Source organism: Anser brachyrhynchus, assembly GCF_964034855.1.
Source record: "Anser brachyrhynchus genome assembly, chromosome: Z".
Lineage (NCBI taxonomy): Eukaryota > Metazoa > Chordata > Aves > Anseriformes > Anatidae > Anser > Anser brachyrhynchus.
This window is the reverse complement of record NC_137697.1, coordinates 58,278,915-58,296,964: the sequence shown is the minus strand read 5'-3', so window position 1 is coordinate 58,296,964 and position 18,050 is coordinate 58,278,915. Positions and strand designations below refer to the sequence as shown.

The 18,050-nt window shown below is 39.9% G+C and overlaps 1 protein-coding gene and 1 long non-coding RNA gene across 5 annotated transcripts in view; one reads left to right on the top strand and one right to left on the bottom strand.

Annotated features, from left to right (window-relative positions):
* Positions 1-512: 512 nt before the first annotated feature.
* Positions 513-13,701, bottom strand: LOC308185091 (serine/threonine-protein kinase RIO2-like). 4 transcript variants are annotated; one of them, XM_080572815.1, is made up of 10 exons: positions 13,550-13,700; positions 13,265-13,403; positions 12,267-12,383; positions 11,023-11,291; positions 9,352-9,440; positions 7,394-7,578; positions 6,883-6,976; positions 5,459-5,980; positions 4,661-4,754; positions 513-829 (listed from the first exon to the last, which is right to left on the bottom strand). In XM_080572815.1, exons 1-10 carry the CDS (start codon positions 13,616-13,618, stop codon positions 668-670), a joined length of 1,740 nt encoding a protein of 579 aa, XP_080428941.1. In that variant the 5' UTR covers positions 13,619-13,700; the 3' UTR covers positions 513-667. The 4 variants fall into 4 exon arrangements, with proteins under 4 accessions (XP_080428941.1, XP_080428942.1, XP_080428943.1 ...); XM_080572816.1 differs by having other exon boundaries at positions 13,555-13,692; XM_080572817.1 differs by having other exon boundaries at positions 13,560-13,666.
* A 152-nt stretch (positions 13,702-13,853) lies between these two features.
* Positions 13,854-18,050, top strand: part of LOC308185112 — a 37,656-nt gene continuing 33,459 nt past the window's right edge. Inside the window, exon 1 of the long non-coding RNA XR_013943125.1 lies at positions 13,854-15,247. This is a non-coding gene — a long non-coding RNA (uncharacterized lncRNA). The remainder of the gene's footprint in view (positions 15,248-18,050) is intronic.

The following is an 18,050-nucleotide window of genomic DNA, read 5'->3' as shown; positions in this document are numbered from 1 at the left end:
TAAATTTATCGGTAACTGCACAGGCAAATTCAAAACCTGAGTGACCGCCAGATCTGTACAGCACTTATTTATTTCTTTTCTTTCTGGACAAGATCTATACGAGATCTTGGAGTGAAAGGACAAATAAGAACTGCTTGGTTCAAAGAATGTATATTATATTGTTTGATGATCCTTGTACAGGTTCAAAAGAAATTTTATAGGGTACTACAAGCTATCAGTTTGTATTTTTTTGTGATTTTTAATTAAATCAAATATCTATAACACGAGGGCAGAATTCAAATTTAAATTTCATGTCATTGCAAAAAATAGTTTTAAGGAACAAAGGAAAAATTTTAAAAGAGGGGTCCTCTGCACAGTAGAAGATTCTTAATCTATACAAAAACAGTAAAATTGACTTAAGATACTGTTGGAAATACTGTATTTAAATGATCTTACCTAGTGCTACTAATTTATTTTAAATTACAGTCAATAGTTTTTAATTAGAAACACAAAACAAAATCATGCAAACAAAATCAGAGGAACCACAGTGATGTTTATTAATTTCCAGAAATACATTGTGTTGTAAAGAACTTTTCCTCCACTGTATAAAAGGATTGTTGGTTATTAAGTAACTGTTTCAGCTGTGTGTACTGTGAGTTTTCTCATGTTCTGTGGCAGCTATGATAAATTATCCCCAGAAACTAGCTGCATCCAAGCTTGACTTAATGTTGTGCATATTTTCTCGACGTTGTTTGGTATAAACGTTTGCCTCTCCTTTCTGTAGTCGTCGCCTCAGAGCAGACTTTTGCTGTTTCGTCAGCTGGCGTTTTATCTTCCTTTTCACCAGTTCCTACAAATAAACAAACAATTCAGTATCAGAACTTTTTGAAGATCGTTTAGTACTAAGACATATCATAATGACACTGTATCGTCAGTACTAACATGAACATGTGGTAGTAGTGAACCTGTCGAGAAGGCCACCATGCACTGAGCAGCTGGTGATCCACACCAGGGTTAACTCGAGTTTGCCCAGGCTTGCCCTGTGCTATGCTGCTCAGACTGTGTGGCCAGCAGGCCTGTGCTGGGCTGCACAAATCCCTTGGCCTGAAGCAAACTCAGTCAACTCCTTCCAGCTCCTTGTGACAGACGAGCCTGCAGGCAGCTTCCGCTTGGTACCAGTGATTACCACTGCTCTGTGGTCTTGCCTTTATCTAACAGAGCAGCAAGAAGTTCTCATAAGAACATCACCTCTGCTTGACAGTAGAAGTAGAGTTGTTTCCTTGTAAGAAAATCATATAATTATCTCAACTGAGAGAAAGGGGAGAACCTCTGCTACAGACAAGGTCTGCACTGTTGGTATGCGGTTTGGAGTCATGTTCAGGGCTCCAGCATTTGAAGGGGTGTAAGATCATCTGTGCTATTTTTTTTTAGTGTTAGCTCAAATAAAAAGCATCTTAGGTGATATCTTGCAGGGTTTAAGTGCCTTTCTTACAGGAATCATAATGAACCAGTACTTTTCAGTGCAAAATACATGTCTTCAACAAAAATGATAATGTCCTGTGCTTAAAGATTTGACAAACATCTTGTAAGTAGAAAAGGGACCAAGAGAGTATTTTATGCCCTACAATAATTACCGGGTTTGCGGCTACATTTTTTTAGCACCTTGATTTTACAATACTTGGATTACAAATGGTCTGAGTACAATTCTAACTGAAAACAACTCTATCACAAATGCGGCTAAGAGAGCAGCAGTCAGTGATGTGGAATCCCTCCTCTGCTTTTCACCTGCTGTGAGGCACTCTCCCATTAAGGTCAGGACTGCCCCTGAGCTCAGTGCAGCAGGAGGGCAGGAGGTGCTCCAGGCAGGCAGCAGCAGTTCCCCTGTGGCCTGTGAAGAGGCCCCTGGTGGAGCAGGATGTCCCCCCTAACCCCTTGGGTCCCACACGGAGCAGATCTCCACGCTGCAGCCCCCCCGTGGAGGAGCCCCCGGTGGAGCAGGTGGATGTGGCCTGGAGGAGGCTGCGGCCCATGGAGAGCCCCCGCAGGAGCAGGCCCCGGGCCGGAGCTGCAGCCCGTGGAGAGGAGCCCACGCAGGAGCAGGGGGTCTGGGGGGAGCTGCCGCCCACCCGTGGGGGACCTGTGCTGGAGCAGTTTGCTCCTTGTCCTTATCACAACCCACGCATATTTTTTATGTTGTCATGTTTTCTCCCCCTTTTTCCACCTGAGGATGGGGCTAAGAGAAGCATGGAGGAGCTAAGGTACCTACCGGTGCGAAATCACCACACAATTTAGTAACATTTCTTTTGCATTTACCCCAATTTCTGTTGCCTTGTTTTTTGTTTATCATACTGTCAGCTCAACTTCAGTGCAGCACATGAAGTAATAAGTTGGTAGTTAAGTCAGGAACCAGAAAGAATTATTTTGGCAAGTTACACTGTTTAAAAATTGCTGTTACTAATACAACTAAATTAAGAAAATACAAGGTAGTCAATAAATCCAGGTACCCAATCCTGACTTCAGTAGAAATACTGTAGTAATTACATAGTATTCACCTGAATAGTAGTTTCCTAAGCTTTACCACATGCAGGTTGACTATCAAAAATGTGAATAAAAAGAGTAGTATATGATCTGTCCTTCTTTCCTCAGAAATTTAGCAGAACTCAGTATTTAACCAAGAGCATTTTGGAAATTAAATCTGTGAATGCTCTTTAAAAATATTCCTGAAGAAATTCCTGTAGAAAGCTGATAAGAACTGGTTTAAACTGGTCCACTGATATTTTCCTTCTGTTAGTAGAGCAACTGTCATCCTCTGCTTTTTACAGGCAGAGCTCTGAAAGAAGGCTTCTCTACTTCTCCCACTTTGGTGGACAGATGACTTCCTTCACAGTTCATACAAGGCTTGCTAGAAGAAATTTTGCAATACAAATACCAGATATTTTCACTATGTAAAAATGTAAATTCACAAAATACTACTGCTCAACCACGGCATGCAAGTCTCACTAGTCTCTCCATCATCCTAAGCCTGACTGTAAGCAAAATGAATAAACATTTTTTTATTATTTAGATTTTTGCATAATTTGCATTATTTCCTATAATTAAATTACAGCAGTCCCTACAAAGATTTGTACAAGCACAACATGAAATTTCATTTTGTCTGGAATAGCTTATTGTCTGTAACTCATAAGGCTTTCTTTCTGGCACAGGCACCCAGCTATGACTGCACCTACTGCTATTACTACTATTGTTTATACATGCCCATATGAATTCCTTCTGTGTGTTTAATCTGGAAACCTCCTTATGTTTTAATATGTTTCTCCATTGAGAAAGCTGTATAAACAACAGAGAAGTGCTAGAAGCAATAACAGGCATTGGCTCTAAGCAGGTCAGTGGGACTTACTGCAGTGCCTTTTGTGTTTTTAGTTTTGCAATCACGTTCTTATGTTACAAATAGCTCATCATGCATATCCTTCCTTTCGTTCTAGTATTCAAAACTTCAAATAAGATTTAACAATGGGCAGAAACATTTTACTTAGCGTAAGAGCATGTAAATGCAAAGATTACACAAAGTAAATTGACACAGGATGTTTATGTGGCTGAATCTCTCAAAAGCTGCTTCTGCTTTTATCTTTCTTTTAGAACAGAATATTAGGTACTTAAATGCCATTTGAATATTTTAACAAGTTTGATGTGTCTGCCTACAGAAAAGAACACGCATTTGCTAAACAATCAGGAAGGTTTCTACAGTGAGTGACCACTGCTACCACCTACTGGTGTACAGAAATATAATTTCAAACAGAGATCTATAGGAGATTCCAAAATAAATCCTATACATTTAGGTTAGCAAACTGAAAGGGAAAAAATATATATTGTGTGGATCAGAAGCCAGGCAATTCCTAGCCGTCATCCTAGCTCTTCTTTACTTCATTTCATAATTCAAGGCTAATTCTTTTTCTCCTTAAGAAGATACAAGGCCATGTCCTACAGTGAGAACAGGGATGACCAACAAAGTCTCTCTCTTTCCTTCCCATGAAGTCCTGTAAAAATGTCTTAGACAACTTGCAAACATGCTGTTCCCTAACACATTTATTTATACATAAAACTGGCCTTTCTTACATTTAAAATTTAGATAAACTTGTTAAATTGTGATAGAGGTAGCCATACTGGGTAGTATGCTGAGTAGGGATGAAGAAAGATGTAAAATTCTGCCACAAAGTATTGGTTTATATAATGCTGAAAGTCAAATTCATATTGCCAAAGACACTACGACTACAATGAATTCATATATATGTTTCAGAAATGTGTTAAGAGATGTGTTAAAAAGACAGACGAAAAAAGGCCAAGGTAAATCTTTACTCAAGCATGCACATTTAAAATACACAAATATTAATTATGGGGAACAGAATTCATTTCTAGCAACAAAAACGAAATTCAAGTTGCTAATGCTCGAGTAGAGCTTTTGTGAAAGAGCAAAGAGCAACACAGGAAGTACAGCACTGGATGTAATTCACCTGTAAACACTTAGGAAGTATCAGACCTATTTTTCTGTGAGCAAGGAACTACAAACCAAAGAGGTAGGCAGTAGTAATCAATTAAACACAGTTACTGCTAGAAGATATTTTTACAAATACCTACTAACAGCTACACAGCAAGACAGTATCAGAGTAAACTAGGTAATAATTACCAGTGGAATGGTTGAACAGCTCCCAACACTGCTGGCTGACGTACTTTTAGTTCTTGTTCTGTGCTCCGCAATATGAACCATACTGTCTTCATTTCTAAAATATGTAAATTAATGTTTTATTCAATTTAGTGAGATAAACATCATTTCCCTTTATGACCATCATGTTTTAGTCAATTTTTTGAGATATAATCAAAACTGCTAGCAGCACATTTGAGTACTACACAACATTTACATTTGAAATATTAACACTAGCTCAAAAAACACATATTATGACAGGAAGGATTATAGTGCAATAGCCACATATATACTACACAAAGTAGTGTAAGAAAAAGAAGCTTCAGAACACTAAAAAGATTAATTCAGATTCTGTAGACTGCCTAGGCATACAATTTCATGAAAAAGGAAAAATGCAAGAAGAAAAGAGGGTGTATGAACTTTGTATATGCATTCAGGTACATGGGGGAGGTTGCTAACTAATGGTTTGAATTTCATATAAAAAGGAGTTAGCCTAAAGGTAAGCAAGAATTTCCAAGTGTGTCAGTAAAGGCATTAAAAGCCAAATGGTATGACATTCAGGAAAATATATTTGAATAATATATTCCAAAGAGTTTGTTCTTGCTATTTTCAGCTGAGTGATGGGCAGAGGCTGAGAAAGAGCATTCTAATTATAAACTTATTCATAGAAGTCACTTAGCAGCAGCAGCATTTTAATATCAACTAATCTTTTACTCACATTATTACCAGAAATAAAGGAAGAAAATTTCACCACACTCCTAGACAGTAAATATAAGTATTTACCTGTAAGGCATCAATTCCTTATTTAAAGTTGACAAGTCAACCAGATCAGGGCATTCATCTTCGTTGTCCTTGCCACTGCAGCCCTCTCCTGGACCCGTCTGATTTTCATCAGCATTTTCAGGTATTCTTTTGTGCTCAGAAAATCCAATTGCACAACTCTCTGCATCTTCACTGGACTTCCAAAGCACAGGCTGCCCTTCAACCTTTTCTAAGGCTGAACTCAACTCTGACATACTCAGTCTTCGTGAATTTTCACTACTTTCAGTGGCTTCAGCATCTTTACTGTGATACAAGTCTTCAGAGGTTCTGCTTTCAGAAACCACTTCATATATGAAGTCTGCATTGTTTTCTTTATCTTGGCTGAGGATGTTGGTGTTACTTTCCGCATCTTCTACAAATTCCCTCTCCTCTGTTGTATGATCATCCTCATCAGAACCCACTGGGTAAAGCAGTTCATCATCTTCCTGCATTTCTTTTGTATAACCACTGGCAGCAATCTCTACGTCAAGAGAACTCTCTCTCCTGAGAGAAACAGAAGTGAGCTTTCTTTTAACATATCAAATCATTATGCTAGATTTTGGATTAAAAATACTATCAAGTTAGACTATAATTACCATGCTATTAACAAAGACAGTATACTCCATTGGAACATAGGCAACACATTACAGTGCAGGGCTTTGGGTAGTTAGCAGAATGTGGCTTGACAGAACCAAACTTTCATACAAGATGATTCCATCTCCATAATCAGCACTTACTGAAAGTAAACGATTTGATTTTAACAAATACAAAACTTAAATTATGCTTGTGCATACAGAGCAACGAAGGATACGTTGACACACACACAGACAATTCCCCTTTGAGAAAGGGCTCAGAGTGGTATAAAACCCTTTTAACTGAAGCAGCATTGCTCTTAAAATACATGAGAAAATAGTTTGCTTTTCAAAAGAGACAAATGACATTAGGAAGAGAACTTTGAGGATGATAATATTTGAAGAAGCAGCCACCACATGTACTAGCATTTTGAAAATTAAAATTGAAAACTAGATTAATACTTGATACACCAGGACTGTTACATATGGTCTTAAGAGTGAGAGAAACTAATTCTGCGTCACCGTAACATTTACGGCTTTTGGATGGATCTCCTTCCCTTAGCTGCAAGAGGTAAGACAAAGGAGACAGCAGAAGATTTTAAGACACGCTTCAGCTTTTGGAAACCACTTTTAGTAACTGCCAATGAAGACATGAAGACAATATGGATCCTTTTTACTGTAATAATGACAAAAATATTTCAAATTGCATTGTTAGTCTCTTTTTTCCCCTCTTCACTTCTCTTAAAAGCATCTCTCAGAGGCATCCATTTTTCTCATAAAACCAACATAACTACCATACCATGGGAGAACTAAGAGTCAGCTGGCATTTTTTACCTGATATCTTGGAATGATGGAAAGAGCTCACTCTCGTAGTTGAAGCGTTTCTTAAAGAACTCCTTTATGTGGTTAACATCTCTTGTCAAAATACCTGTTTAAAAAATACAGAATTGTACAAATGCAATAATCAAGGTAATTAAGTCTATTGGTATGACAAGTTTTTACTCTGCATTTCTTGTCTTTTATTTGAAAATTAACAACCATCAGTGATCCCAAGTGAAAAAGCATACGTCTAAGTATACATACGTAAATACAGATTATTTCTATTAATTTCTTAACTGAAAGAAATAATTTTATCTGAGAAGCAATTAATTACAAATTTATCCTAAGGAGTTTGCCACTCATTCATAAAACAAATAGCATTTGTAATGTATGGTGAAAACATTCGAATTTGAAGCAGGCGTATGAAATCACATCATGGTTGACTATTTGTTGGTATCAGCACTTAACTGATTTATTTTGCATTTTGCATACATCCTTAACTTTGTACATACCATTCATACCATACCATTTGGATGTGATGTTGATACCATCTGAGGGAAATCAACCATAGTGACATGATCACCATTATCCAGTATGGGATTAAATTCACTGAAATCCCCATGAATCAAACCATGATTGCCAAGTTTTACAATTAGATCCATTAATTCACTGTAGACAGCAGCAGGGTCTTCTATTTGGTGTACTTGGCATCTGGAAAGTTAAATAAAGAAGAAAATCTCCTGAACCCTGAAGGAATTAATTTAAAAATATAGACAAGGCACATGAGTTACATCTGACAGAATGACAGGGTAATTTGAGTCATAAGGGATCTCCAGAAGTTACTAGTCCAATGCTCTGCTCACAGCTGGGTCAATTCTGAGATTAGACGAGACTAATCAGAGCATTCCCAATGAGGGCTCGAAAGTTTCCAGGGATGGAGACATACTGTACAACCTCCGCCACACTGCCTCACTGTCCTCATGGGGAGAAACCTTCTCCTATCTCCAGGCTAAATCTCTCATTTTAACTAAAGCCCTTTGTCTCTTGACCTCCTACCACGCATGATGGTTATGCCACCTAATTTAAATAATAGATCCGCAAATTTTTATGTCTGGATTGTTCTAGGTAACTTAGGTCTTCCTGTATTCAAATACCTCACAAAAAACACATTTTCAAGACTAAGTTGGTGGTGAGGAAAAGCCAAAAAACAAACAAACAAACCTTAAAGCACTCCAGAATATACACCAGTAAAAGCAAAGTATATATTTTGCCCCAGAAGTGGGCAAAATACACATCACCTTATTTTTACAAGCAGAGTAAATAGGCAGCTGTCTCATTATACCAGGAACTGTCAAGAAGAAGCCATCATTTACAGCTATTTTGTGGTATATTTTGGCCTGAATGCAACACTATAGTGTTATGAGAATATATCAGTTGCACATACTAACAGAAAGCACAAGGGAATTCTAGCAGCTCTGTAATAGGCTGCTGTCGATATTTTCATATTGATAGCAAAATTAATTGGTGACATTTCTTATAGCCAGAGGTCTGTATCATAAACTATATCACTTGTTCTTTGAATTTGGAAGTGATCTAAGCTGATATCTTCGGAGATAATTCTCATCTAGTACAGCATCTCCTTCAGGTTAAAACTGCAGAACAGGGAGAGCACGGCAAACCTCCCCTGCAGATGCCCACATGTAACTTTAAAGCTTTCTGTCTACAGGACAGATGTGGAACTATTTAACAAACAAAGGTAGGGAAACAGGATAAAGTCTTAAAAGGCACTTCTTCAATGTAACTCTTCAACTGTATACTTTGGGATTAATTACACTGAACCTTTATTATTGTACATGATATAGAGTATCAAATAGGTATTTTGCATTCTGCTATGGAAACAAAACAAGCCATTCATTCACATAAAATTCAACATTTTTTCATGTTTCTGGGTGTTGAACAACTGAAGAAAAGTAATCTTCCTTGAACAAAAAACAGAGCGTACATGGTGTTCAATGCACACAAATAAGTTAAAAAACAACACAGAAGTTCTAGAATGGCAAGTTCTAATCTTTCCTGAATCTTTACCACATCATGGATCATGAACTGGGGTCAGAACATGAAAGATATACAACTCAATACTGAATATCACCACTAACATATAGAACATACAATGTCTGTGTAGAAAATGGTTGTAGCACTAACCTCTGTATCACATCGCTCTTCTCTACGTATTCGTACTTAAAAAAAATTAAGTCTATTTCACCAGTCTCTTTGGACAAAGAAAATATCATTTTAGTTCTCCTTCTCTCACCAATTTCTCCAAATATAATGAGGCAGAACCCTAGCCATTGTGGGCCTGACAGCTTTACTCAGCATGGTCAGAATTGACTCATACGATAAGGAAAAATGCCATCCCTGCTGCCTTACTGAACCTATCATTGCTAGGGTTTCTGTAAAACAGAGACTTCAAGCTTCTAAACTTACAAAGGGTAGCCATCAAGGAGTTCCATAATAACTGCATGCCTGTTGTAGTCTACAGGTTTTGGAACACGAAATTCTCTGTCATACAAAGCCTGGAAAAAGACAACATATTGAAAAAATAAAAGATAACCGTTAAGAAAACATTACATACGTGACAAACTACAAATCTAAGATAAGCAGTATCATTGTGGAAGCAGCATCCTACGGATTATTCAAGTGCTAACTGTAAAAATCAAATCATGTGCTTAAGAAGGAAGAGCAATCTGAACTTTCACTACTAAATATGCTTCTTTATTTTCCAGAGTTTAGTTATCCTGCATGTGGCAGGAAAACACAATGGAATAGAAAAACAGCAGAATCGTATCTGGTCTGTTAGCTTAAGAAACCACCAGCAGATAATTGGGAATAGGGTGTTAGAAAAAGGTTCCACAGTTCTTGTAAATACAGTTTGGCCTGGTCAGGTAATCCACACTCAGCTTCAGTAAGACAGAAGTTTCTTCTTAAATATTAATATCCAGTATTACACTACATTAAAAATTAACTAAAGGTAGGCCACAGTATTTTGTAGCTCTGTTAGCTTGCTCTAACCATATTTACCAAATCATTCACTTGATTCACAGAATGGCTCAGGTTGGAAGTAACCTTGAAGACCACCTGGTTCCACCCCTTCTGCCATGGGCAGGAACACCTCCACTAGACCAGGCTGCTTAAAGCCCCATCCAACCTGGCCGTGAACACCTCCAGGGATGGGGCATCCACAGCTTCTCTGGGCAGCCTGTGCCAGTGCCTCACCACCCTGAGCAAAGAATTTCCTCCTAATATCTAATCTAAATATACCATTATTTTAGTTTAAAACTGTTACTCCTTGTCCTATCACAACACTCCCTGAAAAAGAGTCCCTCCCCAGCTTTCCAGAAGGCCCCCTTTAAGTAGCTATTAGCATTCCCTTAAGCCTTCTCTTCTCCAAGCTAAATAACCCCAACTCTGGCCTTTCTTCACAGGAGAGGTGCTCCACCCCTCTGATCATCCTTGTAGCCCTCGTCTGGACCTGCTCTAACAGCCCCACGTGCTTCTTGTGTTGGGGGCCCCAGACCTGGATGCAGCACTCCAAGTGGGGCCTCACAAGGGCAAAGCAGAGGGAGACAATCCCCTCCCTCCACCTGCTGGCCACACCTCTGCTGACGCAGCTCAGGATGCAGTTGGCCTTCTGGGCTGCAAGCACACACTGCTGGCTCATGTCGAGCTTTTCATCCACCAGAACTCCTAAGTCCTTCTCTGCAGGGGTGCTCCCAGTGAGCTCTCCTCCCAGTTTGAAACTTACTGCTTACAGCCCTAACAAATACTCTGTAATTATGTTTGTGGAAGTAATCTAAATTGACAAGACTAAAATACCACTAGATATTTCACGAATTTTCCCTAGCATATAGGAATGTTCTTCATTGCTTTTCTAAGACAAGGTTAAGTGAAATGACGCCAGTTTATTTACTGCCTTTATTAAGATTCAGATGACTGGACAGCTTCACCTGAAATTTCATGGAAATTGCTTCAGTTCCATATGACTTCCACGGCAAAGTTTGATTTTATCACTTGAAAGTATACAAGACACATTAGCACTGTCATTCTCTGAAATGCATAATTTAAGTCCACTAGAAAAAAAAAAAGCATAAATCCTACCAGTATTGCAAATACGAAGTGATGAGAAGATAATCTGAGAAGTACGTTCCAGTCTATCACATCCTTGTTAGTATGCTGCAAACAACTACCTACATTCATGTAGGCAAACTCCTTCATGGCTGCTAGCCGATATAAATACAGCCATGACATTTTGTGTCTGTGCTTATGGCAGTCATGCTTATTTTTCAGGCTGTGAAAGGAAGTTCTTCCAAGCCTGTGTTGTTTCATTGCAAACTGCTGTTTGTCTTCATTTGCAACAATATAAATATCTAGGAGAGAAAACAGCAGCATAGATCTGATAAATAAATGGTATCTGACAGGTATATAATGAAACAGTGCAGTGAGAAATCTTACTTGACTTCTCATAACTGCTATTTCTGGAATGGCAACTACACTTCTTCTAACAGAAAAGACAACTAAACTTGTATATTATACATTAAAGATCCAAATAAGAAGAAATTATTGTTGAAGATATGCTGCTCCATTAGTAGAAATATCTATCTGATCTGAAACGTCTTTCAGACTACGACATAAGAAGTAACTGAAATGAAGAACTCAGATGATTCAAATTCTCTGACTTACCGTTCCTATACTCAGGATAGACAAGCACAGACCAAATCAAAGCTCCCCCAAAAGGGAAACACAGGGCAAATGCTGAACTCCAGTGGTTTTAATAACACACTGGAAAAGACCTCTTTCGACTGGACAGAAAACTCAAAGGACCTCTTACTTCAAGCAGTGTTAGCAATTAGCTAATGTTTTATTCCTACTATTTGTCCTCAGTAATCCTCTGCTCATTCTTTAATGACAAAAGACATGCTGTGCCAAATCACAATCAACATATGAGCACGAGAAAACAAGATAGCACTCCAATAGTTTGGACTGCATATTACTTTTTTTTTTTTTAGGTGGGATGAAAAATCTGATGTTAATCCTTTTTGACGGAAGGCTTCAAAATTCTTTGCAAGGCATGAGACAACTGCCACCTGTCTGCAAAATACCTTTTAAGGAATCATCCAAGAATTGTACGAAATGTTCAGAGTAGAACAACACTTGTGGAAAAATTCAAATGCAGTCAAAAGACTCGCACAGAACTCCAAGCGACCCATAAATTTTGGTGTTTGACAGATTAACTGATATGACTATCCAAAGGGAAATTCACCAAGTTTCCAACAAAACATCAGCAAAAATACAGACATGTTTCCTCTAAAAAAATTAAATACTGAAAACATTTTTTTAATTACCTGATTCTTTGCCAACACCCATCTGGTTTCCAACAGAACTGATGACTTGCTGGGAAGACAGAGTTCTCAAGGCAAGGTAATCGTATCCTGCATTAGTTAACTGATAGCCCTGGACCGCTAGATAAAAATAAATTACACAACATTTAATTCCATATTATGGATACATTTCTTTTAAAAGAACTTCTCATTTTGGTCTCTCTTCTTTTTTCTGCTTATGCTACACAACACCCAAATAGTATTTTTACTGTCGGCTAGTATCAACCCAACTTGACAGTAAGTTTAAATTCCTGCATGCCTTATGAAAATTAAATGGATAAAAGGTAGACATTTTGTTAACCCCTTGCTAATGCAAGCAATGACAGTACTTCAAACAGCATGGGATTACTCTGAAGGATGATTACTTAGGAGACACTGCAAGGATTCAGGATTGTTTTAAAGACCTAAACCAAGGCTTAATGCTCTGAAAAATGGAGACTAAAAGGAGATGAATTTCATGAAGACTCCCACATTACGCTTGCAAAGCCAGATGGCAGTGCAAGACTGAAGGAAATCCAACACTACTAACACAATGGGACAGAATAAGTACTAATTTAGTGATTGTTTCTGACTGGGTGAAGGTATAAGGCTTTTGCAGTCTGTTCCAGTTTGTCTGCTCTAAGACTGTAACACATTTGGCTTGATTCCTACATGAACTTGAATATTATATTAGCTAACAATTATTTAGGTTTTCCATTAATTTGTTGACTGAGCAAAAAATCCTTAACTGTTCCTTTCTTTTTGGCTGGCATCTTTCTTGGCACCAGCAGTTCAGAAATCAGCAACACTGTTTGTTGCTGAAAGAATTCACATTCCCAAGCTAGGCCCAAGACAAGATGAGGCTAGCAAATGCTCTGGATACTTGAATGTACCAAGCTAAGCTATAATACTTCCGCCAAGCTATGGTGCTGAAAAAATGGGAGGAACAAGAGAAGGATCCCAACGCAAAAAAACAAACTCACTTTTAGTCCGTTCGTAAGCCAGGAGCTGGTGCTTCCCCAGCTCTCTCAGAATCCTGTTGCAGCCGCCGTGCTTCAGGCTGGCGATGGGCGTGACCAAGCTGGCAGGAACTATCTCGTGGTTCTTCATGCCCATTTCCACCTAGCAGGGCAAGCGAACAACGGATCGGTTACCTCAGAAGGGGAGCTTACGGGTGGCACAGCGCCAGATCACCCCAGAGACTGAACTTACCGCCTCCCCCCGGGGCGGGGCGGGGCGGGGCCGGGCCGGGCCGGGCCGGGCCGGGCCTTGCCTTGCCTTCCCCTGAAGTGCTGCCCGCTCAGGTACCGCAGCACGGCCACGTTCAGCTTCCCCATGGCGGCCGCACCCGCACCCTCAGCGCAAGCCTGACGGGCCTCACGCGGACACACCGCGCATGCGCATCCCCCCTCCCCCGCTCTACTGCTCCGCCCGAACCGGCGGAGCCCGTTTTGGGTCCTGGCAGCTGCATATAGACGCGTGTCCTCGGATGGATCTTCGCATACTGAGCTGGTAACAAGGTCAATAACGACTCAAAATCGAGAGAGCATAAGTCTCTACCCCTTGGTGATGGCTTAACACCTCGCTCTACTCTAAAGGAGTTAATTGAGTTGCGTGTGCATCTGCCCAGACCGACTCCAGTGGGAACACCACCCACGGCACGAACCATCGAGAGACCTGCCCCCGGCTGCAACTGCGCCTGCGCGGCGCCCGGCCACAGCCATGGGGCTGTGTGGGGGAGGGCTCCCAGTGCGCCTGCGCCTGGCAGCCCCGCTCAGTGCGCACGCAGAGGGGAGTGGGGGCGGGCCGTTTCGAGCCCCGGAGACTGCGTGTTCGAGTCCCGGGAGCGGCGTGCTCGAGCTCCAGGAGCCGCCGGTTCGAATCCTTGCGGCGGACACAGGCCGTGAAGTGCGGCCTTTGCTGAGGAATCCCGTTATTGTTATAAGTAATACTGGGACCTAATGAGGTGGAAATACAGCTGCAGCTATTCCATCTGTGTGTTGTTAGGTGGCAATACTTAGAACCAAATCATGTCTAACGTGCAGTGTGATGTTGCTCACAGAGGCTGTTTTTTTGATATATGTTGTTAAGGTTAAGTCTGTCTGCACCAGTTAATGTGAAAATGCCCAGCAATGTTTCTGAGGGCTCTCAAAATTTGCTTCTTACATTACAGTTTGAATATACCACCTATTGAGGAATCTTTATGTGCTTTCATAAATATGATACCTATGTTTGTATTTCAGAAAGAATCCCATTTACCCCGGATGGTTTAGGGCAGCACCCCAGGCTGTGCAATTTATGGCCCTGAGGCTGGTGACATCTGTCTCTCTCTCTCCACAGACAGCCTCTGGTGTCCTGCCCATCAGTAGTCCCTTCAGATAGGGCACTACGGCTGCCTGGTACTGAGCCACCTTGCTTTCCCCAAGCCTGCCTAGGGAAAGGCGGAGGACCACCTTCTGTCATTTTCAAAGAAGTATATGTGGTTAGCATGCTTAGCAGTGGGCAGTTTGACCTCTGATGGCTCCTCACAACTTCCAGTTCAAAATGTTATGTGTGGTTTTAAATAATACTAAGGAGCCACGGAGGAAATCATGAAGAATGCTAAATACACCACCACTTAAGAGTGTCCAAAACCAGCCTAGATGTTATTGTAAATCCTATGTAGCATGATCCCCTAAAAACTGTCATAGTAAGTATCAGCAGATGTTTATCAAGCTTTTTTTTTTTTTTTTTTTTAAAAAAAAAAAGACCCAAAAGCAATTTGCTGGGGGTGATTCTCCCCCTCTGCTCTGCTCTCATGAGACCCCACCTGGAGCACTGTGTTCAGCTCTGGGGCCCCCAGCCCAAGAAGGACATGGACGTATTGGAACAGGTCCAACAGAGAGCCGTGAGGATGATCAGGGGTCTGCAGCACCTCTCCTACGAAGACAGAGAGAGCTGGGGCTGTTCAGCCTGGAGAAGAGAAGGTTATGGTGATACTTTATTGTGACCTTTCAATACGTAAAGGGGGGTTTATAAGAACGACAGAGAAACGCTTTTTACAGGACTGTGACTAAGAAGCCATGGTTTTAAATTGAGGGTAGATTTAGACTGGATATAAGGATGAAATTTTTCACAATGACAGGTGGTGAGACATGGGAACAGGTTGCCCTGAGAAGTTGTGGATGCCTCATCACTGGAAGTGAAACTGGATGCAGCTTTTTGCAACCTGATCTTAGTGAAAGATAGCCCTGCCCATAGGAGAGGGTTGGACTAGATGATCCTTATGTGCCCCTTCCAACCCAATCCCTTATATGATGCCACGAAATAATTAATCAGCTTTTGTTCTGTTCCTATATTTACTGGAACAGAACTATTTGTTCAGGGCAGTTCTTGATTCATTCTAAGTCTTTTTTTTTTTTTTCCAAAGACTTTTTGCTGCTTGCTAGATCTGTATTTGTTACTGTGCCTTTGTGCCACCTTGCATGCAGGTCTTTTTTGCGAGCATGCAGATGGACAGAGCTGTCAGCTAAAAGGTTTTTAGTGCCTTAACAGTGCTCAGGTGTAGAGTCAGGAGAGCTTGGTAACTGATGATGCATATGCTACGTGTGTTGGAGGCTGCAGCATGTGAACAGCTGCCTCTGGGGGGCGGTTGTGTTTTAGAAAAAAGTAGACAAAACTGAAGTGTTTTCTGGTGGTGGTTGTTTTTTCCCCCTCCCTCCTGCAAGATGGCATGGCAGAGAAATTATTTTCTGGTTTCTCATGTAGGTCCTCATGTAGTCCTTCAATAAGGAGTCTTTTAGGACTAGTCTATAAGGACTAATTAGTCTATAAGGACTAATCTGTATGTTGGACATCCAACCATTCTCAGTGTTTTAAGCTATTACTCTGTGAAACACAGAGTGTAATTAGGAGTTATTTAACTACATCAGTTTTCTCAATTTTGGTAGTACACTTCCAGGAAAACATTAAAAGAGATGCATAAGAGATGAAATACTTAGCCAGTTAGCCAGTTAATGTGAATAATGTACTTGGCTTAAATGTGTAGTTCATTTGTTTGTTTGTTTGTTTTTACTTTGTCCATGTTCTCACATGACGTGATAAAGAGTGACATATCCTGAATTGCTGTCTGGTGTATTTTGAGCAAGGTTTTCTAGCAGCCTTGCAAGATAAGGTAATTCTATAAAATATTTCTGCTAGAAACACGAGGAATATGTGACTGCAACGTGAGTATCCAAATGAGGTAACGCAATGCAAAAAGAAGGGGGATGTTGACTCCCTGTATAATTAGCTAATTAAGAGGCTGGCTCTTTCAATACATGCATAATATAGTGGACAGTAAGACTATCCAAGATATTCTTGGCTCTTAACAAGGAATAGTAACAAAAAATGTCCTCCATTCTGTCTCATGTAGGAGCTACTGCCACTTTTGTTTGGGTTTCTAATTTGCAACAGATCTCACTATATAATCTTAATAAAGCATCTCTTTTTTTGCATCCTGGACGTGCAAGGAGGCATCTGGAAAGTTGAATTTGTGAAATTAGATCTTAACTTTCAGCATGAACAGATGAACAGTAAAAAAAAAAAAAAAAAAAAAAAGGAAAGCGCTTAAAATTTGGTGTGATCTTAAAGTCAGAAGTTTAACCACGAAACTTCTCTGGAAGTCTGTGCTGGTGTAACTATTAATAAGCACTGTAAAAAATACAGTTATTTTTGACTGGTCAGTATACTTCTAAGGACCTGGCTGACATCATGAAGAATACACATAATACATTCCATTTTTTATATTTTTAAGCATTATAGCTTTCACCCATTTTATATGCACACGTGTATATGTGTATGTACATGAATGATCATTGTGGTGTCAGAAAAAAATCAATGTTTATAAAATTTTTCTAATGAATAGCAGAATCCATGCCAAGTGTACAAATGCTGCACATTCTGTTCTGCAAGGAGTTTTATAAATCCCCAGAAGCTGTAGTTTAATGTACGGTTTGAACAGTGCAATTCATATAGTGGGCTCTTTCATAGTGGTTTTAGGAAACTACTGTTCTCAAGATAGATATGAATGCTTAGCAATTTTATTGCTTCAGGTGTTCCGTTTCAAATGAAAATTAGTAATAACCCTAAAGGGAATAGATTGTGGTAGTGTTACAGTTTATAGTTTAGGTAACTGCTAAGGTGTCTGAATTAGTAAAAAAAAAAAAAAAAAAATAATAATTACTGTATGTATAAGGAGCCCACAGTGGTGGCTCTATGTTACCTACATGTTTATACCTGGAATTTTAGATATTTTAGATCAGCGTTTGGCACTTGTCAAGGAAGTGTTTAGTCACTTCATGAGCCTTAGTTGGTGGTCAGACAGCTCCTTTTGCATTAGAGTTGTAGCTTGTCTGATACGTGTGAGGTCTAGCTGGGATCTGTTCCCCCACAGCAGCTGAAAACAGCCTCCTGAAGGCTGTAAAGCAGGGTAGTGGGTATTTTCAGAGTGGATGACATGGGAACTTTTCAGCTTTAATTCAATGATATGGAATGTTTAACACTTAAGTCTTTCCTAAAATACTTACTAACTCAGCTTTTCAGATTCTTTTATTTGTTAAAAACTATAGGGCTTGCAAAGCACACCATTATTTTAATGCTCATGTTGAGTAGTATGTGAAGCTTAGTGCTCGTGCAGTACATTAGTGAGGTTTCTTTCCACACATGCAGGCTTTTCAGCTCTGCCTCATCGTGGTGGTAACTGCTCTCAGTCGTAGGGATAAAGTCTGAAAGGTTGGCTTGTTTTCTAAG